At 40.2% G+C, this 27,339-nt stretch overlaps 1 protein-coding gene across 2 annotated transcripts; it reads left to right on the top strand.

The window, feature by feature from the left end:
- Window positions 1–6,127: 6,127 nt before the first annotated feature.
- JAKMIP2 (janus kinase and microtubule interacting protein 2) lies at window positions 6,128–26,859 on the top strand (the record flags this gene model as incomplete). 2 transcript variants are annotated; one of them, XM_079542471.1, is made up of 20 exons in its annotated part: window positions 6,128–6,256; window positions 7,471–7,968; window positions 9,174–9,383; window positions 10,496–10,594; window positions 12,611–12,757; window positions 13,903–14,043; window positions 14,986–15,042; window positions 15,251–15,370; window positions 15,818–15,946; window positions 16,758–16,841; window positions 17,129–17,191; window positions 19,089–19,187; window positions 20,390–20,488; window positions 20,796–20,849; window positions 21,658–21,723; window positions 22,082–22,150; window positions 23,122–23,199; window positions 24,079–24,282; window positions 25,253–25,318; window positions 26,809–26,859. In XM_079542471.1, the coding sequence occupies 20 exons, from the start codon at window positions 6,128–6,130 to the stop codon at window positions 26,857–26,859; spliced, it is 2,463 nt and encodes an 820-aa protein (XP_079398597.1). The 2 variants fall into 2 exon arrangements, with proteins under 2 accessions (XP_079398597.1, XP_079398598.1); XM_079542472.1 differs by lacking the exon at window positions 17,129–17,191.
- Between the last annotated feature and the right edge of the window lie 480 nt (window positions 26,860–27,339).

The following is a 27,339-nucleotide window of genomic DNA, read 5'->3' as shown; positions in this document are numbered from 1 at the left end:
TTGAAATACTGAAGGATAGTCAGTTTAGGCTCAATAGCTTCTGTTTTTTCATACTGTTAGAACCACCTCCCAGTGAAACAAATGTAACCTCCTTTAGTGGAGCAGGGCTTTGGAAGTGTGAGAGACTTGTGGTGGCTACCATCTGCTGCCCTGAAAAAGCAGAAAACTGGAGTATAACTATAATTTAAGTATGGCCCTTAAAGTGAGCTCTGATGGGGTGAGACCCTTCTGCTGTGAGGAAGAATAAAGCTCAGTTCTTTTAACTGCAACTTAAGATAAAATCAACTTGTTCTTTGTTAAAGCAACTCGCCTAGGTGATGAGACTACCTTAGTAAAACACATAAGAGCAAACAAATTATGCAGTCTAAGAATTCCCGTTATTCTCTCTCCGTTGTTTTAGGTGCTGTTATCCCCAGAAATTTCCTCCAGGCCCCTGGTGTATTTCAGAGAATGGAAAGTCGATCCATCTGCTCTTCTACAGACAGTTGATCCCTTGAAATGGACAGAGGATATGAGTTATTGCTTATAACAACATCCTTTTAAAAACACTTTTTCCTTTTTGGTAGAGGCTTCTAAGAAAGGTGAATTTAGCTCTGAACTACTCGGAGTAATGAAACTTGATTGTGGGTGCAGTGTTTCTTGCTGCCAGTGGACCTGATTACAGTTAACAGGTCACTGAGCTAATACTTTTTAAATACGGCTGAATGGTGACTGTCAGCTGTGTGGTGGTTGCTCATGTTTCCATTGGCCTTTCATGCAGAGAGGAGTTGAGGCCTCGGAACCTGTTGTTACCTAGGTTGCTCTGAAAATAATGCCTCCTATTTATTTTCATGGAAATGCAAACAGATACATAGAGTGCAGTAATGCTAATCGATAGGACAAACTCTTAGCTACAAAACACTATTTTTCAACACAGTCACTGCAGTTAGTTACACATTTTCACCAGTGGTGACGAGGAGCCTGCATGTCACGCTTGCCAGTGACTTGCTGGTTCACAGCTGCTGTGCTGGTGTCACTACAAGGAAACACGGCCCATGCTGTCCATCTTTCATTAGCTGCTCTGCCGTCACATGGCAACAAAATGTAATGCAATAATGACAGGAAGGTTCAACATCTGCTGCCATACTGCCAACATCTGCTCTGACACTGGGCCAGTATCACAAAAGAGGAGTCCCTCATACTTTGCTTACTTTTTAATAAGCATTGCAGAATCAAGTTTACTATTATGGGAAATAAACCGTATCAAACACCATACTCTGTGAGGGAGTGTATGGAATTTGTAGAAATACAAATGAAACTCTGAACAGCAGCCTAGTTTCAGTGAGACCACAAAATCAAAACCTAGCAGAGGAGTGGCCTGACTATAATTTGTATAGGCAGTGTCCTTTGTGAGGTTAGCATGCTGTGATTTTGTTACAAAATGCACATTTTGTGATAATACACATTAGAATCCAAGTTAATGAGGGTTTGCAGCTCCTTCACCCTGTTTGGTTATCCATGAAGGAAGCAAGTCCTCTTACAACTCTGCAGAACAGCTTGAGAATAGCAGAGAATAGGCTGCTGTCTATTGAGATTTTTTTTTTTTCTGTGCTGTAAAACCCATTCTGTAGGACAACTACTTAACATCAGATTTGGTATATAAATCTTCACAAAGCTCAGAGCTTTGTGAGCCAAAACAACCTTTTGTTACAGATTTCATAGCAGTTTTCTTAGTGTTTTGTTATAGAGCCATCTGGTTTTGACAGAGGTGTTTCATGATCGTTATATAGTACTGTCAGCAGCTCTGGCCCAGTTCAGCAGTGCCGGGTTCAGCAGGAAGGGTACAAAGGGAAGAGGCAGGGAGATGGGCCTGAAATAAAACAGTGGCAATGAACGGAGGGAGAAAACTAATTTACTAAATGTGATAGTGGAATGTGAGATTGCACAGTAAAATATAGTATCACTGGAGTTGAAACTAATAAATCAAAATGAGATAGAGTAAGGCCTTCACTTTTGGACACTAAAGCTGAAGACAGATGGCTGGGGAGCACTGCAGAGATGAGCAGCAAAAGAAGGACTGTCTTGTGACTGGTGAGCAGGAAAACAGAAAGGGAACAGTGGCAGTCTGCTGGGAATGCCAGCAATCCTCACAGCTGGTGCGTTGGCCTTCCAGTACTTGAGGGGAGTATATAAACAGGAGGGAGAATGGCTGCTTACAAGGATGGGTAGTGATGGGACAAGGGGGAATGGTCATAAAGTGAGACAGGGGAGGTTTAGGTTGGATATTAGGAAGAAGCTTTTCCCCCCAGAGGGTGGTGAGGCACTGGCACAGGTTGCCCAAGGAGGCTGTGGATGCCCCATCCCTGCAGGCATTCAAGGCCAGGCTGAATGTGGCTCTGGGCAGCCTGGGCTGCTGGTTGGCGACCTGCACACAGCAGGGGGTTGGGACTGGATGAGCACTGTGGGCCTTCGCAACCCAGGCCATTCTGTGATTAACCTTTTAACTCCCAGTTCACTACATGGTGTGGAATACCAGTGACATAAATCATAAAACCATGACAGGTATACTAATCAAAAAAGCAATCTCAATAATTATATATTGATTTCATAATAGCAAAGCAATGCAGTAAGATGGTTTCAGTATTTCCCAGATAGTAATAATAGTTTCCATTTCTTTTCTGTTCTGAAGGATACTCTTAATTTTCAGGGTTTTCCACACTGCATAAATTTTGAGATATATTTTTCTTAACCAGCTCTAGACTTAGAGATTGCATTGAAATCTGCTTAGACTTGGCCCCTTTACCCCCTCCCCCATCCTGCAGGAGTTTTAATTTTTTTTTAAATGCTGAGAAGGGGAAGAGATTTAGAAGTTGCACAGAGGGGATTTGCCTTCCAGTATTAATCACGATCTGGTCTAGAATTTAATGTTCTCACTCTCAGAAGAGTAAATACAACTTTAGGGATAGTGACAGCCTGCTAGTTAATAGGTTGATATTGTGAAGTTATGTGGCTCTATGAATATCTTGATTTATTTTTCAAATAAGATTATTTTCTATACTGATGATACTGCAATTTCAGGGAGAAACAGGGAAATAATGTTACCCAAAAAGTAAAGCATAGAGATGATAGATTTAGAATAATATAAGCCTAATGTTTCTCATTACTTTTGCTTTTAACAGTATTGCAATATATTGTGTGTGTTTTACTGCATTTCAGTAAATGTGATACCAGTCTTGCATGTGTGTTTTTAGTGCATAAAGAAATGAGTGCTTATCTTTTGGTCAGCATTTCGTGTTCTTACTTCTAGCTTACTCAGTACTTATATCTTCTGCAAGTACTTAAAAATAACTTTTATTTCAGTGGCACTATTACATGTGGAGGATCTGCTCAACTTTTTTTTAACATGCAAACGCACAGAGATGTCCAAATTTCTGTTACCTTTATGGTAGCTGGTGTACTTTCTAGTCAATCAAGAATATGTTTCTAACTCTTGTGGACATGGGGTGATGGGAAGTCCTAGGAGAAGGATATTTGGCATGAAGTCATTTATGCTACGCGTGTTTGAGATGCATTAACCATTAAGGGATGCCAAGGAAGCACAATGAATAGCTGCTACGGCCGTTTGTCTCTTTCTGTACAGACAGATGTTTTTTTGGATACCATATGTCACTTAGATCTTCTGGAGGATGCAGCCTGCTGAAAGGGCCATATATTTTCCTTTTTCTCTTCAAAAGTAATGTGTGTGAGGAGAACGCTTACTGCAAGTGGAGGCCATCTATGTATTTCACGACTGTGTGTGCAGTACTTACAAGATGTCCAGCAGATCTCCTAAATGACCAATAACAACAGTTTCCTCTGTGAAGGGTAGTTTTACACTAGTGAAGGTTTTGATTACTAAAAAGAAATGCAAATCTTAACATAGGCCCTTACTGTGCCAGAATAATTTGCGAAGGGTGCACGTAGACTTAAGGTAGAGATGCCACTTAGAAAGAAATCTTCTCTGACCTCCTTGGCAAGTAGATCCTGCTGCTTCAGCAGAAAATAACAGTAGTATTGACCTGCAGTGGGAATCTGTGCTGCTACCTCTCCTTGTGGTGGAGTGTTGATGGAGCCCAGCTCTTGCTGATCATCTGTTTCGCTCTTATAAACTGAAAGGTTTGTGCTCTGTCAGGAGTGCACCTTCTGCCTACAGGACTTTGTGGCCCAGCCCCTCTGTGCTCTAGCTCTGCCAGGGTTACAATGTGGGACCTCAATTTAGGAAGGACTAGTTCTTCTGTTCCTAGGTGAAAAACTGCTGGTAATGGTTTAACTGCAGTAATGGTTTGCTGTGATTAATTCAAGAAATAATGAAAGCAAAAATCTAGCCCTTCATTAATAATATAAAGGATGTGCTGAAAGAACATGAAAGTTACACTGATTACAGAGTTCTCTTCATTAATTATGAACCCACCTAAGTGAAATGATTATTACAGATTTGCAGAGTAAGTCACTGTCTTAAGCAGAATAGCCAAAGTTACAAACCAAAACAGTGAGTGGAAGGGGTAGGAAAAAGAACCTGGAAGTTGTGCGCCGTGGTCTCTTCTCTACCCATAAGGTCACATTGTGTTCCAGAACAGCTTCCAGCTCACATTGCATTACAGCAGGATTTCCTAAGTGCTGCTGCAGACAGCCAGTCTCACCACAGTGTGGTCCACAACATATGTTCAATACGTATTTCCACCCATTTTCCTAGAGTAGTCTGGAGCAGATCTCAAGGGCCCAAACCTCAAACTAGATTAATAAAGGACCCTTATTACAGTCTCCCTACAGATCTGTATGCTTGAATCCAACAGCATATACTCTTCTTTCTGTGACATAAAAGCAACTCTTTGTAAATCAGTAGGCATAACTCAAGCTGGAAAAGAGTATCAATCTGTGTCAGACTGCATTCCAAGATTCTTGGAAGCAGCTTAGCAAGGAGGGAATTAGGCCACTTGAAGAGGCAAGGTGTGCAAACAAGTGACAGATCTGACAGCGAGGGTTACACTGTGTGATAGGTACTGTTGCTGGAAACTCAACCACGTTGAGTTTCTTTCCGTTTTTTTCAGTCTATAAGTGCAGACTCAGACATGGCCAGAGAGTGACTTTGAAGACTCTGCCTGTGCTTAGCATGTTAAAGCAACCCTAAAGGTGCTCATTTGGTCTGTGTATCGATGGGCAGGATATGTGGTGTTGCCAGACCCTTGGCTGATGCAGGGAATGCTCCTACAGTGGAGCAGGGATGCCTTCAAAATGTTCTAGACATACCAGCTCATCTGTGTTTTAGTGTGCTGTTCGCGAAGCTTCCCAATCTGCATATCTTACTGATGTGATTGTGTTTAAATTTACTGCATCAGTTTGGCTAAGGTTGGAATTTTCTCCAAAATTTGGCTGAGGGACACTGTTGATGGAGTCTCCTTTGCAAAATGGCAAAGGAGACAAATTCTAGCCTGGCTGGGGGTTTTGCATATCATTTTTTTTCTCTGCTTCTAAGGAAACTCAGAATGGTGGTGAGAATGTCAGTGCTTTTCTCTTCCTTTTGTAGGGGTTTGTAGAATTGTTGCGTGAAAGCCTGAATTTGGGAGGCTTGGAAGATTGCAAGGGATTGGGAAGGGCAAGAGGAAGAGATTGTTGATAGAACCTTTGGACTAAAATGCCTGTTCCATCATGATCCCAAACTGTAAGGCTTGAATTAAATGACCCGTCCTCTCCAGTTCTGTAGTCTCGATAGCTTTAATCCTTATTGTAAACAAATTTGTATCTTCTTTGCATGCTGTGCCTTTATGAGAAAAGGGAAAGAGTACATACGAAATCTCTACTAGTATGTCAGACTTGCATGCAGAAGCCTGGTTGTGCTGGCATCTCCCTTGTAGGTTTTCAGACAAAGACTGCAGTGTTTTGAGAAATGAGCTATCCTGTGTTCTGTAACCATGTGAACTGTCATGCTGCAACATCCACTGGCAAATAATAGTATGTCTAATTTCTTGCAGGGCTTCCAAAGCAGCTGAGGACAGAACCTTAAGGAATGCCATGCAGTAAGTGCTAAACAAACTGGCACAGAAAGGATCAAAAAAGATGGCAGTCTGTATTTGAAATAATTAAACATACGGACTCTCACTGATAAGAAATCATGTCCAAAAAAGGACGTAGCAAAGGCGAAAAGCCTGAGGCACTGATTGTAGCCCTACAGGCTGCCAATGAGGAACTCAGGACCAAGCTAACGGACATCCAAATTGAGCTGCATCAGGAGAAATCTAAGGTGAGTGAGGGTTTGGTTTTAAAGAAGTGTCTGCACTGAAGGAAAGAAATGTGGGAAAAACAGTAGAACAGAAATCAAGAGATGCAGCAAAACTCTTCTCTTGAACAACAGTTTGATGTTCCTTCACTGGAAAAGATTTCTTTTTACTGAGGTACAAATTCAAGCAGCCTCTGGCCTTACAGTGAAGCATTATGCCTTTTGTATCATCTTTGCCCGTCTTCCAATTAGTGATTTTTCATCTTATCTGCTCAAATTGTTTCTAAGTATACTGTTTTTAAAAAATTCCAGTGCCTAGAAGTTGTATAGTGTTGCTGTTTTGAATGACTACTTATTTCAGTAAAATATATCTCTATTTCGAAGTTGAGTGAAGTAGTCCTTAAGTGTACAGCATGAAAGTCCATATGGACCTTTGTAATCCTTCTGCAGTACAGACCAACTCTGTCATGTGCACTAAGGTATGTATGCGTTGTTTCAGGCTTGTTCAGGTACCAGTGATCTGCCAGCTTTTCAGTATGATATCTAAACTTCCTTAAAAATCAACTGAGTATTATGTGTAGGTGCACGTAGGATTGTGCTGTGAAAGTGCTCAGAGGTCTCTAGTTGGGCTTAGACATATATTAGTGTAAATGTATTGAAGGCTGCTCTGTAACTTTGATTCCAAACATATGGACAAATAACTTAAAAGTTGTCTATATTAAATAGCAACAAAGAACAATCCTTGTAATGACCAGTGAAGCACGCTTTTCTTTAGTTTCATGTCCAAGAGCTGACTACCTTAAAGTTTCACTTATGATTAAGAACATCTACAAAAGACTAGATGTTTTCTGGATGTTCAGATTTGCAGCACGCACTTTCATCTAATTTCTTACAGTCATGAATCACATGAAATCTGTATAAATCTTGCTATTGCCAAGCCTTCTACTTCTCTGAGGAATTTGGTTGAAATTAACAGTTGAGTTAGAAAGCTGTTAGTCAAATGTCTATACAAGGACTTATTTCTTAAGGAAAAACTGAAGTATTTATCTTCAGTAAAGACATTGCAGTATCTAAGTGAAGACTTCAGGAGTTGGCTCATATTTTGTTGGAGGAGGATGGAGGAACAACTGGGGTCTGCAGGAAGCCCTTTCTTATTCTGACATGGCTGTGTGTCCAAGTGAGCTTGTTTTGGTAGCAGTATCTTGGTAGCAGTTGACTCTCATTTTATTTCAACTTAGATCGCTAAACTTGAAAGAGAGAAGACTCAAGAAACAAAGCGTATCCGTGAAGTGGAGCAGCGCAAGCAGACTGTGCAAATCACAGAGCTAAAAGCCAAACTCCATGAGGAGAAAATGAAGGAGCTGCAGGCTGTGAGGGAGAACCTCATCAAACAGCATGAGCAGGAGATGACACGAATGGTGAAAGTCCGAGACAGTGAAATCCAGCGTCTCAAGTCAGCGTTGTGTGCCCTGCGGGATGGCAGCAGCGATAAAGTAAGGACAGCCCTGACTATTGAGGCTCGTGAAGAGGCCAGAAAACAGTTTGACTCTGAGCGCCTTAAGCTTCTGCAGGAAATTACTGAACTTAAGTCTGCCAAAAAGCAGGTAGATGAGGCCTTGAACAATATGATCCAAGCTGACAAGATCAAAGCAGGTGATCTTCGAAGTGAGCACCAGTCCCACCAGGAAGCCATTTCTAAGATCAAGTGGGAGAGCGAGAGGGATATTCGCCGCCTGGTTAGTAACCCTTCCCTGCACCAAAACATCTCATGTATTTTATTCTGTAGTGAGTTTGTCTCCTTTGCTTTTCAATTTTTTGGTGAATCTTAGAACTCTGCAAAGCAGCTCAGTCTGAAGAAGTAACGAAAACCTCATGTTGCTGTATCTCTGTGGCTGATAGCTCACAGTGAGTCAGTTAGAGCAACCACTGGGTGGGCAGCTAATACCACAGAGTAATGGTGATTGATTTCATCAAGACCTTGGCTTGCCAAGATCCTAATATACCTGCCATGCGAAATATTAGCAAATACATCTGCACTTGAAGTTATTAGTTTCTTTAACCCTTATGTTAGTGTCTTAAATACATCAAATCATGGCAAGAGGGAAGAGACCTTTTGCTTTGGTCTTGCCATAGCATTCAGTGAATTCATACTAATGAGAATGGGTAAAAAGAACCTATACCAGTAGTAGTGCAAGTGGCTGTGTTTTTTGTATAGCTAGGGAACTGGGCCTGCTTGCAATATTGGAACATTTGGCATGAAAACTGACAGTTCAGTAGAAGGAAACAGTGATGTAAATAGTGTCAGGAGTGGTATTTTTGATTTTAAAGCATTGTGGTTGAACACTGATAGGGAGCTATGCACCCCCCACTCACACATTCACCTCTCCTCTGCTCCCACAGTGAGGGGGTAGAAATAATCGTATAGTAACAAGTTATAAAAAACATTGAGGTAAGGAGAGTTTAAGTAAAAGAGGAAAAGATTTAAAAAAAAAAAAAAAAAAAAAACCACACTAAAAACCAAGAAGAAGAAATGCAAATGATGCAAAACACAGTTGCTCACCTCTGGCTGACCAATGCCCATTCAGTCATTAAGGCATGGCAGCCCCAGCTTAGTCTTCCTAGTTTTACTGTTGAGCACAGTGTCAACATGGTATGGGTATCCCTTTGGCCAGTTTGAGTCAGCTGTCCTGGCTGTGTCCCCTCCCATTTTGCACATCACATTGTGCTCAGTTTTGCTTTGTGTAAGGCTATCAAACCTGTTACTGCAATGGTGTACAGTGTGGCTGACACCTTGGAGTATATTATTTTCAAGCCTGGGTGGTAAGACTTAGCAGATTTAAGTGGTGAACACTAGTAAATCCTATTGTACTATATTCACTGAGGCTGAAGTGCTTTTGTTTTTACACACTTAACATTGTTGCTCTTGTGCTTTTCTCATCAGATGGACGAGATCAAGGCTAAAGATAGGATCATATTTTCCTTGGAGAAAGAACTGGAGACACAAACAGGCTATGTGCAGAAGCTGCAGCTGCAGAAAGAAGCTCTGGATGAACAGCTTTTCCTGGTGAAAGAGGCAGAGTGTAACATGAGCAGTCCCAAGAGGGAGATCCCAGGAAGGGCCGGAGATGGCTCAGAGCACTGCAGCAGCCCTGTATGCAGGTTTTACTGACTTCTACACAATGTTTCTCTTGCTTAAATGTTGTCTTGGCCCCTGGGAAAACGTTTAAAAAATCAGTGCTGCTTTGAAAGTATTGATTGATGAACATAACTATCCGGATAGCCTGCATCCTCAAAAACAAACAGAAATTGGGAAGATGGGCAGAGAGAAGGCTGTGGGGAACCCAGGAAATTTGGAGAGCACCTCCTATTTCTGTCTTGCTTTATGCGTGTGCAGCTATTGCTGTCATTCACAAGTGTAGCAGATATGCAAATTCATGGCTCGAAATAGTAATGGAATGTGTGGTGGGAAGGCGTGGCCAACCCAGGGGAGTTCAGGTGTATGCAATGTGCCTGATTGGGTGGAAGGGGTGAAACCAGGATCCACCCCTTCCCAGACCTCATTTAAGGGTTGGCAGTGGAGGTGAGGGGATCTCACTGGAGAGTCCTGCATATGAGGCCTTCCAATGATAAGCAGCCTTTTTTTTTTTTTTTTTTTTTTTTGTGTCTGTGGCTGCTGTCTTTGTTCTTGTCCTTGTTTGCTGCAGCCGAAGTCTTTGTCACCCTGCTATTCTGCACTTCCCATCACGTTACAGCATTACAACAAGGAATGCAGCTCCTTGTGACTAAGCACAGTATTTACCCAATAAGTGTGTATGCATACATGTTTTTACATATACGTGAATGAGGAAGAAGAAGGTAAAGACAGTTGATACTGAAAGGGATGTCCTTACTTTTTTGCCTGACTTAGTGGCCCAGCAGTGTATAGGAAAAATCAATTGAGACTAGAATATTTCAGCTTTGGGGTTTTTTTCCCCCCTGTAATAATAGTGTAAAAAAAAAAAAAAGATAAAATAAAATTAAAAAAAAAAATCAGGATCTTTTTACTATTTTTTAGAAGTAAAATTTTTTAATTTTAAAACTTTCCCAAAAGTAGATGTTTTCTTCTCCCAAAAACTCATTTTTGCCAAGATGTGTGATCTTCTAAAAAACAAATAATAAGTACAATTTGTTGGTTGTGTTGACTGGTATGTAGCTTTGGGTGATTGTTTTCCCAAATGTGTTTTGAAGAATCAGTAATTGTATTATGTTGTTACTGATGAACAGGACTTGCGCAGGAACCAGAAGAGAATAGCTGAGTTGAATGCAACAATCCGGAAACTGGAAGACAGGAATACGTTGTTGGTTGATGAACGAAATGAACTGGTATGTGAGCTTTGTGCCGTCAGATAGGGGAGGCCAGGAACTGTAGGGCAGATGAGGAGAGGAGTCTCCAAGCATGTGGTGAATGTGCCTTTTCTATCCATTGGGATTGTCTCCTAGGGCACTTGGGGTGGCTTTTCACTCCAGAATTACTGAGTAATCTCAGTAAAGTTATATCAGGGCGAAAATCACAATGGAAGAGTCTTGTTGGTTTCTGTGTGACTGTGTTCCTTCCTTGACCTTCTCAAGAGTTCAGGAGCATACAACAGTATATGGTGATGTAAATCACATGATGCCTGTAGTCCTATACTTGAGAAGAGACAAGAATCAGCTATAGATAGAATGGACAACAGTAAACTGATTTCTGTATCTGATTTACTCTTAGGTGGTGATTTGATCACTCAGTGTTTTTACTTCCATGATTAAGAATGAGGGAGCTGAAATTCGATTCTGATATTTTATTTATTTTGTTCTTCAGATAGGAGTCTCGGTGCACTCCTTTCATATCAGTATGGCTGGCTTGAGCCTCCTCAATATTTTTAAATTAATATTTTCAAAATAACAAGTTTGTAATAACAGTAGAAATGTGTTCACATGCCTCTCTTCAATCAGGAAAAGCTCTCAGATTTCTGCAATACTGAATAGTTTGTAGCTGTCTCATGCCATTAAATCTTCAGCCTATTTTTTCACAGAAAATTCAAAATTCTATCTTGCATAATGTGACTATAAAGAATACATACTAAATGTGGGCAGGAACTGTTGGAAATACCATGTTGTAAGGTAAGTGAGTCACAGCCTGAACCACTGATGGAGCACCTGGGAAAGGACCGGTCAGCCCTGTGAGCACAGGTGCAGCAGTTTACCTGTGGGACAGGAAGGGGTGGAGCCTGGCTGCTCCTCTCTTAGACCTCACTTAAGGGCTGACTGCCAGTGAGCCAGGATCTCTGGTTGGAGTTCCCTCCCTTGTGAAGTCTTTCCTGTTTGCCTAGGTCTTTGGAGATGGTGAGCACCTTTCCTTTGTAATGTGGTTCCATTCCTGCTGGTCCCTTTGCTCTTACACTCCTATATCCCCTTCCACCACGTTAATCTTTCTGATTGTAGCACGTGTGCTTTGAGATACAATTGGACTGGCAATAACTTTCTTCATTCGTAGGGTTAGGCAGGTAGTTTTGCCAACAGTGGTGCTGTTGGAAGATGTAACCACCTCCTACCAGCCACTCCCTTTCCTGTTAGCAGAAGGGGTCTTCAGGCACTTGCTAGCTTCAAGCAAAATCAATGGGTAAGATGATATGATGATAAAAGGAAATGTGCTTAACTCTCCTTAACAGCTACAGGGAACTCTCTCAGTTTTTTTTAGGGCAGAACTGCATCAAGCAGGAACTTCCTAGTGATGAATGGTAATACAGAGCTGATTCTTGCATTCATTAAGTAGATAATCTGGACACACATCATCTTCTTTATCCTTCCTTAGGAAAAGAAACGTTGTATATTAATATTGGGTTTTACCAGACAGAGCTAATTTTGTGGAGGAAAAGAACTTGGTTAAGACTCTAGCTGTATTAATACTGGGACTTCCGAAGATGCCATAAGATACTTTGCTTACTTTGTAGTTTAAATGACTTTTAGTCAATATTTGTTCACTAAAACATTCATTGTGCATATGCATAAGTTCCTACGTAAATCTGTCTTTCAATGAGAAAGTCCATGAGTTTCTTGAAGATAAAACACGGGTCTTGGTTTCGTTTACAGTTCTTGCAGCAGCTTTGCAGTTATCTGATAGTGTGTCAGTTTGCTTCATCTCTGTAAGTGAGTTTTCCCGTTGATGGAACTATCAGTAAAAGCATAAGCATTGCTAGGGTAGCTTCGCCAGTTCCAGTAATCACTTTGCTTGGTGTTTTAGTGTGACGGGAGTCCTATAGAGAAGATTAACAAAAAATATTTCTCACAGAAGAGAACTATATCTCTTATTTGGACTACTTACCATTATTAATTGCTACAAATCAATTGTTATCAATTCAGCTGAAGCGTGTCCGAGAAGCTGAAAAACAATGTAAACCTCTCCTGGAGAAGAACAAGTGCCTCACAAAGAGAAATGATGAACTGATGCAGTCTTTGCAGCGCATAGAAGATAAACTCAAAGCAGTCACTAAAGAAAACATAGAAATGGTCAGTACTGAAGAGAAAATTGCATATTACTGCATGATATATGTCTGTTCTGGTGGAAACGTTTGCATGGTGAGTGCATACATGTGTGTGTACTACTATGGACAAGATAAAGCAATGGTTAGGTTTGTGCATAATAGCCTTACATAATGTTGTCTATTATGCTTGTGTGCAGTATTTTTGAGTGAACGCATAAAATCAGTCTTTAATATCCTGAAAACTATATTTGAGGCTGAATTAGAAGTTGTATTGAGTTATGTTCTACTCTACAAGGCTAATCAATTTTAAGGCTCTGCAATTCACCCATGCCCGGAAGACAGATACACTTATTGCAGACATTACAAATTAGAATTCTTTTTCCATGGCAGTTGTGGATGGCAAATCACAGCCCCTTGGCCTCTCTCATAGCAAGCAGGAGAGACTTTAGTGATCATGCATTAGACATCAGGGGACAGCACCACCAGTGCATATGGGTGCACATGGCAACTTAGCTCCACTATCAAGAGTTGCCATCTGTTTTTAGTAGTGTAGATGCACAAATTATGCAAGTTAGCAGGCTGTGGGTGGCTGGAATAATATTCTTGGGCTATAGGTGTTTCCTCTTCCACACGTGCTCAGATCAGGCAGCACACAGTGTTCTAGTTAAAATAGTTATGGTGCCTCATTATTTCCCCTTCCTCTTCTTTTGGCAGGATACGAGTTTTTCACAAAGCTGAAATGTCCAGTTGCTCACTGTATATGGTCAGTTGAGGGGTATCAGCAAATGCGTGGGGACATGGAGCAGATACTACTGGGATGTCCCCTGGACAGGGGATAAATGTATTTGCCATGCGGTGGGCCTCTGAATGCATGTGACTTTTAAGGGGTAGAAGCTAGATTACCACAAAATAAATAGATGTAAGTCCGTATTGTTCTTCAAGCAGAACTCAGCCCTTCTGTGCTGCTTTGTTGTTAAGAACTGCTTGTGGGTTATAAAACTTGTATAGCTGATACTATGAATTATAAAATTACAAGTTATACAAATTATTTAGCAGAAGCATATTAATATGATGGTACATTCTAAATGAAAAGCTCCACTTAATTTATAACTGAATGTTTGTTTTTCTTGTTTAATTGCTGGATCTTATTTTATCTGTGTCTTACCACAGAGAGAAAAAATGACATCGCATCCTCCACTAAAGAAACTAAAATCTCTCAATGACCTGGATCAGGCTAATGAAGAACAAGAAACAGAATTTTTAAAGCTTCAGGTCATAGAACAACAGAACATAATTGATGAGTTAACAAGGGTATGTCCAGAACACCAGGAAATTAGCAGCAATTCCTGTACAAAGTTAACTGCCACTAGTATTTCATATTATGAATAGAGTTCTGAGGTTTCATATCTTCCTTGCTCTTAACACCTATGTAGCTTTAGATGTCAGAGTATGTTGGTGTGGCTTAGCTGCTTTTTTAATGGGATGTTGTCTCTGCAACTTGAAAATGTGACATTTATGTGTGAACTGAGCTGTAGAAATGAACAGACTGAACAGTGGAGCTCAGGAACATACACACACATTTGCAAGGCAGGGCTGTGACAAGCTGGCGTATGAGGTAACCATGCTGCTATTAAAATCTTCTTGGAGAAGAAAAATGCATGCACACAACGCAGTGCCCTTTTTGTGTTGGGAAAGAGCATGGTGCTAGTGGATCTCTAGTTCTTATGTCTTAACACTGACAATCCCTTTTTCAGATAACTTTGCATTTTGTTGAGGGGAAGGAGAAAGATACTCCAAAACAGGCTGTTTCTTCTCCTAAGGCACCATTGCTAGAAGTGGTGAAACCAACATGTGTATCTCTTAATAACTCTGAGACAGAGGAAGCACCACCTTTGCAGTGAAGGCAGTTTGCTTCCCATTATGAACCCAAATGGGTGCCCTGTGAAAGCCTCCTGGTGACTTTCACAGGAAATTGATCAGTGTCTGTTGTTTGACAGCCGCCTGCCAAGGCGGCAACACAACAGCAGGGGCTGCTTTTCTGCTATTCCCTCTTCATCAAGTGATTTTCAGCTGGCAGACAGATTTAGGTATGAATCTTCCCTTCTACCTGGAATCATATTGCTTCTGAAAAATATAGCAGTCAGTGGAAAAGCAGTGACTTATCTCATCTGTAGGTGTAACGTTCTGGGGCTGCAAACAAAAGATGATAGAGGTAAAAATTGAGTCCAATAACTTTTCAATCTCACTTTCCAGGACAGGGAAAAACTCATTCGTCGCAGAAGGAGTAAAAGGAGTTCAAAGCCAATTAAGGTAAGAGGAAAAATTATGAATTAAAAAAAATATGTAAAAGTTGATTGGCATCTTCTGTTCTCGTGGCTTTTTTTTTTGTTGTTGTTGTTGTTGTTGGATTCAGATTCCTTCTACTGGTAATAGGGCTTGAAACTAATCCTTCTCCAAATTAGAAACCCATACTGGCCATTTCCAGGCAGTTTCAGAAACCATGTTTTTCCTTCTTTAGAGACACGTGATAGACACAGTTTTGGGGTATGATGATGATTCCATGGACTCTGAAACATCCTCAGTGGCCTCATACAGAACAGACAGAACACCAGCAACTCCGGATGATGATCTGGATGAGGTAAGATCTGACTCAATTTCCATAGGCAAGGACAAATCTTCAAATGATTCTGACTTCCAAAGCAAGTGACCTGGGTTTTATTGCTGCATATTGGATGGCAAGTTCTTCATTAAATTCGGCCTCATTTTCATATACTCAAATACTGGGAAGTTCTCTCAAAGTCTAGTCCATGGACTCTACAGCTATGACTTCATTGTAGTCTGAGGTGACTTCTTCCCTCTCATCTCCCAAGAAAATGAACTTGTCACACTTCTTTTTAGCTTAAAGACACATAATTCAATTAATTCTACATCCTTATCACTTCTCATTACAGCAGGATCACCATAAAAGCTGTTCTAAATCAAGATCTGTAAACCAACTAATGTGTTTAATACCTTACACTTGCGTTCTTTGCTTTGGCAGTGCTGTGCTGTCTAGTGCTTAGGCGTGTCCTTTCTCTTTCCTCAGAGTTTAGCTGCAGAAGAATCAGAGCTGCGGTTTCGACAGTTGACAAAGGAATATCAGGCCCTGCAGAGAGCTTACGCACTACTGCAAGAGCAAACAGGAGGCGTCATAGATGCTGAAAGAGAAGCCAAGGTCAGTAAGGGTCTGAGAGGCAAAGCGTTTCATTACTATCAGAATGTTTTGATTTCTCATAGTGGCATGCAAGGAAAAGGAGATAAATATTCATGGACATCTATCTGTTGCATTTCACTCATTGGCAAGTATATTTCAAGAGAGTGATGACTGAAGATGGACACAATTGCTTTGTTTACAAGGGTCTGTTCTCTGGCTGTTTCAAACCCTTGCGTTTAGACAGATGTGTCGAAGCAGCCGCTTCTGTAGTTTGGCACAGAGTCACAGGAATGGTCTCCTGTTTTGCCCAGGTGTGAAGGGGTTGGATTTGTGTGTGTGAATGGAGGCCTATGTTTTTCCATAAAGGCATAAATTGCACCAACTTTAGAAATACCCACCTGAATGCAGCTTTTTTTCCCTTTTCTTCTTTTCTGTATCTGTGGCTGCTGCGTTTGGGCTTGTCCTCACTTGTTGCAGCTGAAGTCTTTGCCATCGTGCTATTGCTGCTATACTTTCCATTGCATTGTAGTGTTACAGGCTCTTACTAGGGTCTTTGAGTAGAGCCTCACGCTGAATATCTGGCCTTCCATTGCTCTACTCCAGTTTAAGACATGTTTATTAACAGACTTGAGTGGAACTGCTGCTCTGTCCCCTTTTGCCATCTGTATGCATATGTAAGGTGACACAAATATTACAGACCTAGGATCTTTGTAGTGATTACTCATTACGTACAAATAATGGTGTAGATCCAGACTATTTTGTTTTTCATTTTTTTTATGTCAGTCACATTGCTGTTTTGGTTGTTGCTGAATGCTGTGGTTGACTTCAACAGGCTCAGGAGCAGCTCCAAGCAGAAGTCCAGAGATACAAAGCCAAAATAGAAGATTTGGAGAAAACTTTAGCACAAAAAGGACAGGTAAGCACCTCTTGTGTATTTTGTTTTTCCTGTTTTGTATCTTCACTCTGTTTAGGATATACCTAGCACAATTTCATTATAGACTTCCCCAAGATGTAATGTCTCTGTGTAATAAGCAGGCAGGTATAGTGTGCTTAGAAGCCTTGCTAAAGCTTGCTAAACTAATATGGTGTTGTTTTGTGATCCATGATTTGTTTATGTAGGATTTTAAAACCTGAGTATTGTGGTTCCAATTTTCAGCCTTGTGAGGTTTTATTATTCTATAACAGAACTGCTTCATTCAACAGGACTCCCATTGGGTGGAAGACAAACAGCTTTTCATTAAGAGGAACCAAGAGCTTTTAGACAAGGTACGTTCCTGAGTTTTGCGTGTCTGGAGAAGAGGAGACTCAGGGGAGGTTATGTTATTGCTCTCTATGGCTACCTGAAGGAAGGTTGCAGTTAGGTTGGGGTCGGCCTCTTCTCCAATGTAGCTAGTGATATAGGTAGAGGGAATGGCCTCAAGCTGTGCCAGGAGAGATTGAGGTTAGGATGTTAGGAAAAGGTACTTCTCCGACAGACTGATCAGGTGCTGCTATGGGCTGTCCAGGGAGTTACTGACTGGGAGTGTTCAAGAAATGTTCAGATGTTGGACTGAGGGACATGGTTTAGTGGGAAATACTGATGATAGGTGGACAGTTGGACTGGATGATCGTGGAGGTCTTATCCAACCTTGGTGATGATTGTGTTCACTCTGTAGGGTAATCTTGATCCTAAAATACCTTTTGGATGTTTACTCTAGTGTTTACAAGAACAGTGTATGGATAGCATAGTGTATTTGAGTATGAACAGGATATACAGATAGAGTGATGTAGATAGATGTGGCCTCTCCAGCACTGATAAGACACTGTTGGTAGTAGTTCTTGATGATCCTAGTCTAAGACTTGGAAGTTTTGCTCAGCATTACAGCTCTGCTGTTAACATTATGCTGTTGCAGCATTGTTTCGAAGAGTTTGCTGATGCTGCCTCAACAGGACAATCAGAGCTGAGCTTCTTGATATGAAATGGCAGCAGAAATGAAGTCATCCTCTAACATCAGGACTCTTGTACTCCTGGTCTCAGTGTAGTCTGTTTGTTTGTTGTTGTTTTGTTTTTTTTTTTTTTTAAGGGCTTGAGTCACCCCTAGGTCCTGTGAACTTGAACTGCTCTTTTACTTGGAGCATTTACGTGTGCATATGTATATCCATATATTTGTATGTGCATTTTTAGTCATGCAATATAAGCCCATGAAGGACCTTAGCATTGCTTGCGTATCACCAACAGTTACAGCAGTGGCTGTACGTATGGCTGCCATCAGCACGAGGCCATTAACACCCAGCAATGGATCTCCTAACTTCTTTCACCTCTCTAGATAGGGCATCCTAGCTGTGTTTCTTCCCTTCCATAAACAAGTCTTATAAGTCTCCAGCCCTGTGTCATACTTCCCCAGCCAGATGAATTGACCCAAGGGGGCTCATTTGGGAGCATGTTGATACAGATCAACTGTCCTGGTATTGGCTCCACTCGGAAAACCTCATTGCAAAATATAGATCCTGGCACACTGGCCAGAGACTTGTGGAAGGGAGCAGGCTATAGGGGATCAGTGGTGGAACTGTCCAGAGCAGTGAAGTTGTATCTAATTGGCCAGTGCATGTTATTCACATCTATTTGCTAATTGACAGAACTGTTCTTGAGGAGTGCTTGAATGAGATAGGATAGCTGCTCAAGTAACTGCATCCAGAGACAGTTGTCCCTGTGTGCCAACTGTGCTACACACTGAGAATCTCTGATCAAGCCCAGGACCTCCTCCAAGGCAGGACCAGGTGTTCCTGATAGGTGCTTATCCAAGCTGTTTGCAGAGTCCTCTAAGTCTGTACAGTTCCCCTCCAAACCATCTATTCCAGTGCTTTACCATGAGAGCAATGCACATTATAGTTAATACAGACTAATCTAATAGCTAGCTTGATGTTTCCATCAGCCTTCCCACTGATGTTCGCTAGGATTGGATTGCTTTAGGAAAACCTTTAATGTGAGCATCTTATGATGTTTAGCAAGGTGAGCAGAAGTTCACCTGTAAATTATAAACTCTTTGAGTTAACGTGGCAGCTAGAGAATCATCTCTAGAGGTTTGGATTTTACACTGCCTATGCTGTCTGAACTGTTACGTGACAAATACTCAGTGTCTCATGTAACAGTCATGCAGATAATGAATTTATGTATATCTATTAGATAGAAAAACTGGAAGCAGAAAACAGCCGTCTGCAACAGGAGCTACAGGATGCCCGGGACCAGAATGAGCTGCTGGAGTTCCGCAACCTGGAGCTGGAGGTAGTGATGTTCTGCTTGCAGTAGAGCTGGTAGCAGATGAAACCAGTTCACTCACACTGGACACCAACTTTGACTGTTTACACCAACACTGTAATGATATGATAGAGAAACTAATCAGTGCAAGCACGTTTATTTGCAGTTTGTGGGAATATGTGGGCTCTAGTGTCCTGGAAACAGTAAGCTCCGTACTTGACTCATTTTGGTCTGAGCCAGATGCCTAGTAAGCAAGGCTAATCTTAGGTGTGGCTGTGCAAAGTTATCACACTTGTAGGTATCTTTTTTCTAATACTTCAGAGCAGTCTGTTGTCAGCATGCTTTGTCCTTATTGCTGGCCTGGAGGATATATGCACAGTGCTGGCCAGAATCTATTAAAATTAACAGAAATGAATTGGATTGAAATGACCCAGTGAACAAGATTTAAACTCCATCCTCATGTACTTTACTTAGGGTTGCATCCTAGTTGGCAGCCAAAATTGCTGCTGATATCCAGTTGTGGTTTTTTGTTTGTGAGCTTATCTGTTTATTTTCTCATGGAAATGAAGAATTGAATTAAATGCTCACAAGCCAGAAGTGTATTTCAAGGTGAAATTTAATCTTGTGTGCTTGCCTGACTAAGAAAAGGAATGTGAAATAACATCTTCAGATTTTTATTTTTCTTTGGCCTTTTAAAATAGGTGTTTGTAGGTTTTAGGCAGTGAAGGTGTATAAACAGCTATGTTTATCAACTTCCTTGAACCTACTGCTTTCCATGAGTAGTAGAACATGTGATGTGAGGATGGGCAAGGATGTAATCCAAGTATCCTTGTAGTCTTAAGTAAAATATTTGCTCGTAAAGGTAGTACTATCAGCAGTGTATAGTTTTTTTTTTTTCAGCACTTTACTGAGCAAATCACTTTAAATGACAGTCTTAGCCGACGACAGACAACTTGCAAACATACATAATTCATCAAATAAATAACGTGCCGTAAAATAATTAATTGGAATTTAGGATCCTATGCTACTCTGCACTCTATTCTTAGCCTAGAGTCCTGCCATTAGATGTTGCCAGCAGTTGTCAAATGCTGATGTAATGCTTTTCTCCTACTGTGAGGAGACGAAGTTTGTGGAGCATGTTATAAACAGTAGCCATGGCATTTGCTGAGTTCTCTACGCATCTCGTTCATGCTAACATGCTCTCTGGTGTCGTCTTCATGAATATTCAGGAAAGAGAGAGACGGTCCCCACCATTTAATCTTCAAATTCACCCATTCTCAGACGGTGTGAGTGCTCTACAGATATACTGCATGAAGGAAGGGGTGAAGGTAAGTCAGTTTCATTGGGCAGGACTCACTACAGGAGTGGCTGATGCTGTCCGTGTAATCGCTTACATTGATCTCTGCAAATAACTCCAGTAAATTTTCAGGTTTAATCAGTCTAATGAAACTTGTTTGACGTATGGAGTTGTAGTTGTAGTTTTCAGTATGATTACAAAACCTGGTGCAAAATCAATTGAAATGAGTGTGTGTTGCATTTCCATGTTTTATCTCAACGTTTTTCATAGGAAGGACAAATAATGCAGACATGATAAAAATGTGCGTGCCTTGCCTTTATCTTATTTTCTGTTTGCAGGATGTCAGCATCCCAGACCTCATAAAACAATTAGACATCCTAGGTGATAATGGGGTAAGTTAAGAGGGAGATATTTTCTCTTTACAAGCTACATTCTGTACAGAGGATAAGTGAAACCTGTAACTGACTGTTTTCTAAGGTATTTGTTAAATCATGTAATATTGGAATTGTTCCTCTAGAGAACATATGCCTTTAACTTTAGCTTTTGTTGGACCTCTATAATCAGAGGATGTGTAACAAAGCAGTAGCTTTAACAGCTGGTTTAGTAGACTGGGAAGAATGCGTGTCCAGAGGCCAAATGACATCTGGAACCAGGCCTGACTGCAATCCAGGCACTCAGCAAAAACTTGTGATGAATTAGTTTGGCAGTATAAGCCCACCACATCTTCATCATGTCTAGGATTTCTCTGAAAAAAGTTTCATAAATAGGCAAGAAATACCAAATGCTGTGTGGCTTTCTAAGCAGACATTGCCCACTTTAATCATCCTTGTGAAAGAGAATATCCTCTATCTGTGATCAACATTAGATATGCCTTAAGAGTGCATAAGAAATAGTAAAAGAAGGATCGTGATTATCTCTGTGTGTACTGAAACAGATGAGCTTTAGCTTAATTGTTTTTCAAGAAGTTATGGAAATTTGGTTTAGAGAAACTAACCCAAAGGCAAATGGGTCTAACTTTAGATTTCTGCTGAGGTGCAGCAGTGTGAAAACATAGTCCATAGCTTGCGAAGAAATAAAGCATTCTTCTTTCTTTTATGTTAGCAGACCCGGGACATTTTGATGTAGACCTAGTGTGTATAGCATGGATAATCTGTATCCATGTAGGAAACTAGGACTAATTTTTATTCCTTCTCTTCACAGAATTTAAGAAATGAGGAGCAAGTGGCTATAATTCAGGCTTCCACTGTGTTGTCTTTGGCAGAAAAGGTAAAATGTGTGCTTGCTTTTCTCAAGTCTTATCTAATGACTCATATAATGCTGTCAATTTTCAGCTCTGTTGTTGGAAATATAATCAAACTTTCTAGTATAGGAGGCAATTTCTTGGAAAAAGAAAACCCTGCTAGCAGTATTTTATATTAGTGTGCATCAACTAGAGATTTTGCAAGGATAGGAATACCTTAATGTAAATGTAATCACAGTCTCAAACACCTTGCTAAAGTGGCAGAGATGTCAGATTTACCAGACACGAGCAATGTGGTCAGAATAGCTGGAAATACAAAGTAAAATAAAACATTACTTGCCTAGAAAACACAGCAGGTTACAGCTCTCATTCTTTTGCCTGCAGTGGATTCAGCAGATTGAGGGAGCTGAGGCTGCTCTGCACCAGAAGATGATGGAACTGGAGAGCGATATGGTAGGCAGACTTTCTTTGAATGACTTCTTAGAAATATGTCACACTTGACGTGCCACAAGCTATTAAAAACTGGTCTTTTGGCAAAACACGTATGGAAGCTTTCTGTGATTATTAGTGAATCCATAAAGTTTCTGTTTCATGTGCAACAGCAGAATAAAGGAAAGAGAAATAGTTGACATTTGAGAACTTTTTTTATTAAGATAACTGTTTATTAAAAAATACAAAGACTCAGATGCTGCTTGGTGATTTTCAGAGATGTAAGTGACCACACTCTTTGCCTTAATGTTAAACTTAAACAATTAAAGTTTAAAAGTTAGTAGTTGTACTGCATTTTATTCTCTATAGATAAGTGGGAAATAATTTTCATGCTGTTTTATTTCATTGTGCTTTAAACCTATATAATCTTTAAGGTAAAACACTCACAGATAAACTTGCTACAGTACTTTTATACTACTCTTATTTTAGTTAGTGGAAGTCTTTTAAAATTAGCCTACCAGCATGAGTTGGCATGTCCATACTTAAGTTGATTAAGCTTAAGTTGAGGACTTAAATGCAGCATCTTTCTCCAAATAACATGGTCATGAAAATGCCTGTTCAGTTCCTGTTCAGTTGATTGCACTCTCACACTTATTCCAAAATAAGAAGATCAACAGAAGGTGTTGTCCATGCCTCCAGAGCTGCTGTCTGCACAAAAACTGAAATGCTACTACTGAAATGCTAAGCAGCACCACTAAGAAAAGAGATTATAGATTTAGCTTTATGTAGGAGATGTATTATCATGAAAAGCAAACACAGCTGTTTTTGTTCCTACTCTTCTATCTGAGATAGCCAAATACCAATAACCCTGCAGTGTCAGCTGTAGATCAGTCTTCTAGTCCTACCTAAGTCAGATATCCGTTGATTTAATAAAACTTCCCAAAGCATTTTGAGTAACTAACTCATTTTTCTGTCCAAATGATCCTTTGTTGTAGGAGCAATTTTGCAAAATAAAAGGTTATTTGGAGGAAGAACTAGACTACAGGAAGCAAGCTCTTGACCAGGCATACATGGTATGTACAAAGGAAGTGCTACAGCATACATTGGTTCGCACTGTAGTGCGACACAGGCTCCATCTGTATCAAGAAGAGAGGTTTTTGCTTTCCTCTTGGTATCTTTTATCTGACATACTACCCATGCATCTGCAACGCTTCAAAAGGGCGCCTAGGATTTGCTGGCACATCATAACAATGCAGAGCTCCTGAAGTCCAAAACTCTTCTGTCATCTGAAGGCAGATGTTGCTCATTAATGTCAACATGTCCAAATGGAGTCAGTGCAATCAACTAGAACTCAGATCTGGAATCTTAGAGGGCCCATTTTGTGTATGCCATAGCAAGAAGATGATGTGCCACAAAGAGCAAGATTTCCTGCTGTAAAACACTGCTGTACCGAATTCTGATACGTAGGTCTGGTAACCAGCCACACAAGTTCAGCATATTTGGTTTGTCAGTTAATGGCAATACTCATGACTAGCAGGGTTAAGAGCAAAATTAGTCTAGCACTGACTTTCAGTCTGTCTTGTTTTGTTTTAAGACTTATTTCTAGTGCAGTGGGTCAGCTTTAGAGTTGGTGAAATATTAATCTTTTTAATTGCAATTATAAAATACATATAAAAGTTTTGTCCAACTCCTGATCATCACTATAATCACTTAAAAAAAAAAGTCACCAAGAGATGTCAGTGACAGTATTAGAATACCATGCAAATAAAAGAGCGCGCTTTCTTGGTTTAAGCACTGGGCCCTTCTGTAAGTTCTGCTTGTCACACTCCTGCACGTTTGAGCACAGGGACCATCATGCAGGTGCCTCAATCTGCCACAACTCCCTGTCCTCCCTTTTTAAAAAAAAAAAAAAAGTTCTGTCTCTAACTGACTTTTGGTATTGCATCGACCAGAGGATCCAGGAGCTTGAGGCCACCTTGTACAATGCTTTGCAGCAAGAAACGGTGATAAAGTTTGGAGAACTGCTCACTGAAAAACAGCAGGAAGAGCTCAGGACAGCAGTAGAAAAGCTAAGACGCCAGATGCTGAGGAAAAGCAGAGAATATGATTGCCAGATTCTTCAGGAGAGGATGGAGCTGCTCCAGCAGGCTCATCAGGTAAAAAGAAAAAAGCACATGTGTATCTATGCAGTTTTGCAGTGTTAAAGTAAAAACTGAGGCCAAATCTGGGCAGGCTCCAGGTCACAGGCATGCCTGACATCTAGTTTCCTGAGTTATTTTATACTTCATGTCTTTACTGTGCACATAAACCCTTAATATTAGCTCGTGGAGTGGTCTTTAGAAGTATTTTGAGTCTTAAAGTTCTAATCCAAGCAGTTTTCATCCTTAAAAGTGGCTGCCCTAGTTATTGGACTTGTCTCAGGAGGAACTGCATGAATTGTTCTGGTGCATGTCGCATAGGAGAAGTATCTTTTTCCTGCCACTTCTGGGTTTCTCCTGGTTACTGGCCATCTGTCATAGGCTCTGGCTAAGTAGAAAAAAGGCACAAAGACTCAAGGTCTTATTTTCGTAGTCTGTAACTCTGTGGGATCATTCTTCCCATTGTGCTAAACTTCTAAGTTGTATTACGCAGTTTTTGTAGAAGTATCTATCTCTGTTAAAACCACATTGAGTATGAGTTTAGCACACCCAGCTAACCACAGAATTAGTGTTAGCCATAAACATTTAACACTTCACATCTGATAACATTTTAGTCCTTTTTTAATACATCATACTGTGAGAAATCTTAATTTTGATATATTTCTAACAGTATAATCACAACTATACACTTTCCATATCTTTACCACAGGATTAGTAAAATCAATACTATCAAGCATCCACTGTTGATGCTAATTCCCAGTGTTTTGAGGATGCAGTAAAATACACACAACATCATGTTTTGATTGGTCATACGTGAAGTAAAGTCACTGTTAGGCAGGGCTAGTGGCTAGAGTCGTGCTGCTCCATAAGTTCATACCTGCCAGAGAAGTGAACTCGTTAATTTCTGGGCTTTCGTCACTTCAGATGTTTGGTTGCTTTCAGCTGAGCAGAGCTACTGAGTCTAGTTGCTTTCTTTTCTAATTTCCAGAGGATCCGAGATTTAGAAGACAAAACTGACATCCAAAAGAGACAAATTAAGGATCTGGAGGAGAAGGTTGGTTTTGTTTTGTTTCTGAAGCAGGCTTGTTTTGAAAGTAATGACCTAATTCTTTTGAACTACATGGATTTCTTTTTATACCTAAATTGGCTGTACATTTTAGTGCTTTTCTACTATGCCTTTTTTCAGTTTTTGCCTTTAATATATTCTGACTTTAATCTTAGAGTCTCTTCCACAAGAGATTGTTTCATTTTAGGAAATAAATTCTGAACACTTTTTAATTATGGTGAATGATACTGGGCCAAATGTTGAAACCTTTATTTGGTGGTGAGAGGCTGTCTTGGTCTCCAAGCAGTACATCCATTAAGGCAGGGTGATGGTAGTGAGCAGGAAGGAGCAAATGAAGCTCAGTGAAGGTACAGAGACTGTCCTTTGGGAACTCAGGTTCTAATGCTGTCTTGTTTACTGAAGTTTGCAATTGATTATGCAATATGAATGCAGTACCAGAATCTTGCTGCTGGCCGACCCGTCAAGTTGCATATCCACATTCTCCCTATATATACAAAGATACACATAAATATATACAGAGCTCTGCTGCTTTTTTCTTTGTCACATTAACTTGTCTTAATTCTTGATAGGTTAGATAGGATTGCTGAAGAAAGATCAGTGTGGGCACATCATAATCTTACCATTGATGTATTTTCTAGGAATGCTGTACTGATGTAAGATGCATCTCCAGTGAGAGCTTTGCCCATGTAGTCGTATTAGTGAATATCAAAGTACATACGTGAGCTATAACCATGGCTTTATCAGTACAGTGACTGTAGTGCCGATGAGCCCTCCCAGTTTGTATTATGTTCCTTAAGTGAAACAAATGAGTTCAGTGTAAAACTTGATATACGTAATTCCTTCCACTTTTCTGTCAGTATTTTCATGACACAAGAACTCGGTGTCTGTCTTTCTTGAGTATACAACATGGAAATATTTCATAATCTGTAATGAAAATCAAAACAAAAATAAAATCTATGCAGTGGTCATATGGAGACCTTGAGTACGAGACTCTTTAGTGTCAATATTCCACAGAATTTTTTTATTCATAAAAATTCACATTCCAGGAGATCATTCATGATTAAAATGACACATCCAATTTTTTCAAAATATAATGGTTAGGTTTTGATATTGTATAACACTGTGTATACTTACAGTTGCAGGTTATTTCCAGCATAAATGACAGGCACTGTTTTTTTTTAACCTGCTTTAAAATACTACTCATGCTAGTTTTGACGTCCAGCTTTGTGTCTTCCATCATTCCACAGTGGCTTACAGTGACAGCTGTATCTCAGGCTTTCAATATGGTGCAAATTCTAGTTTGCCACCAAAATAAATCACATCTGTTTGTAATGTGGCACTTTGAGATGTAACTAGGGAAATACGGTGTATTCTGAACATAGAATTACTTTACTTGTCCTTCAGAATGCAAAAAGAACTAATCCTGGTGCTTACAATGCCATGACTTCTTATTTTTATGCTGTCTTTTTCTTCTGCAGTTTCTATTTCTATTCTTGTTCTTCTCTCTTGCCTTTATTCTTTGGCCTTGATGTCAATGTGCCTCTTGAAAAGGTAAGACTGTTATTTTTCTCCTCAAATCTGGTACTTCTTGCGCTGTGCTGAGGATCAGACTTCGTGTGTTCTGTGCACGTCCAGAGTCAGGAATCTGGGAAGTCGTTGTCAATTTGTAATAGTTCATTGTGGAGAGTGATCACTGCTGATCTAACAGATGGCGTTGCAGCCAGACCTGTCCAACATTCTTGTAAATGAACTGACAAAGCTTGCTAATTATACTACGCCATTTGTAATTGCAAAAACTAAAGCCAACAGGAATTTCATAATATCAAATAATTAAGAGAACAGCAGGTAAAATTCACTGTGCCGTCGAAGTTTCTGGTTCTTAGAATTACCAAGATGAATACCATTAGGGTGATCTTTGCAAAACTGCTTGACTTCCACTGGATGTATGTTGACTTTATTAACCTTACAAGAGACTTCAAACAGATCTATAATAAAACAACAACAAAAAC

This window comes from Tetrao urogallus (genome assembly GCF_951394365.1).
Source record: "Tetrao urogallus genome assembly, chromosome: 14".
NCBI classification, from domain to species: Eukaryota; Metazoa; Chordata; class Aves; order Galliformes; family Phasianidae; genus Tetrao; species Tetrao urogallus.
Note: the sequence above shows the minus strand (reverse complement) of the source record. Positions and strands in the feature narration are given on the sequence as shown.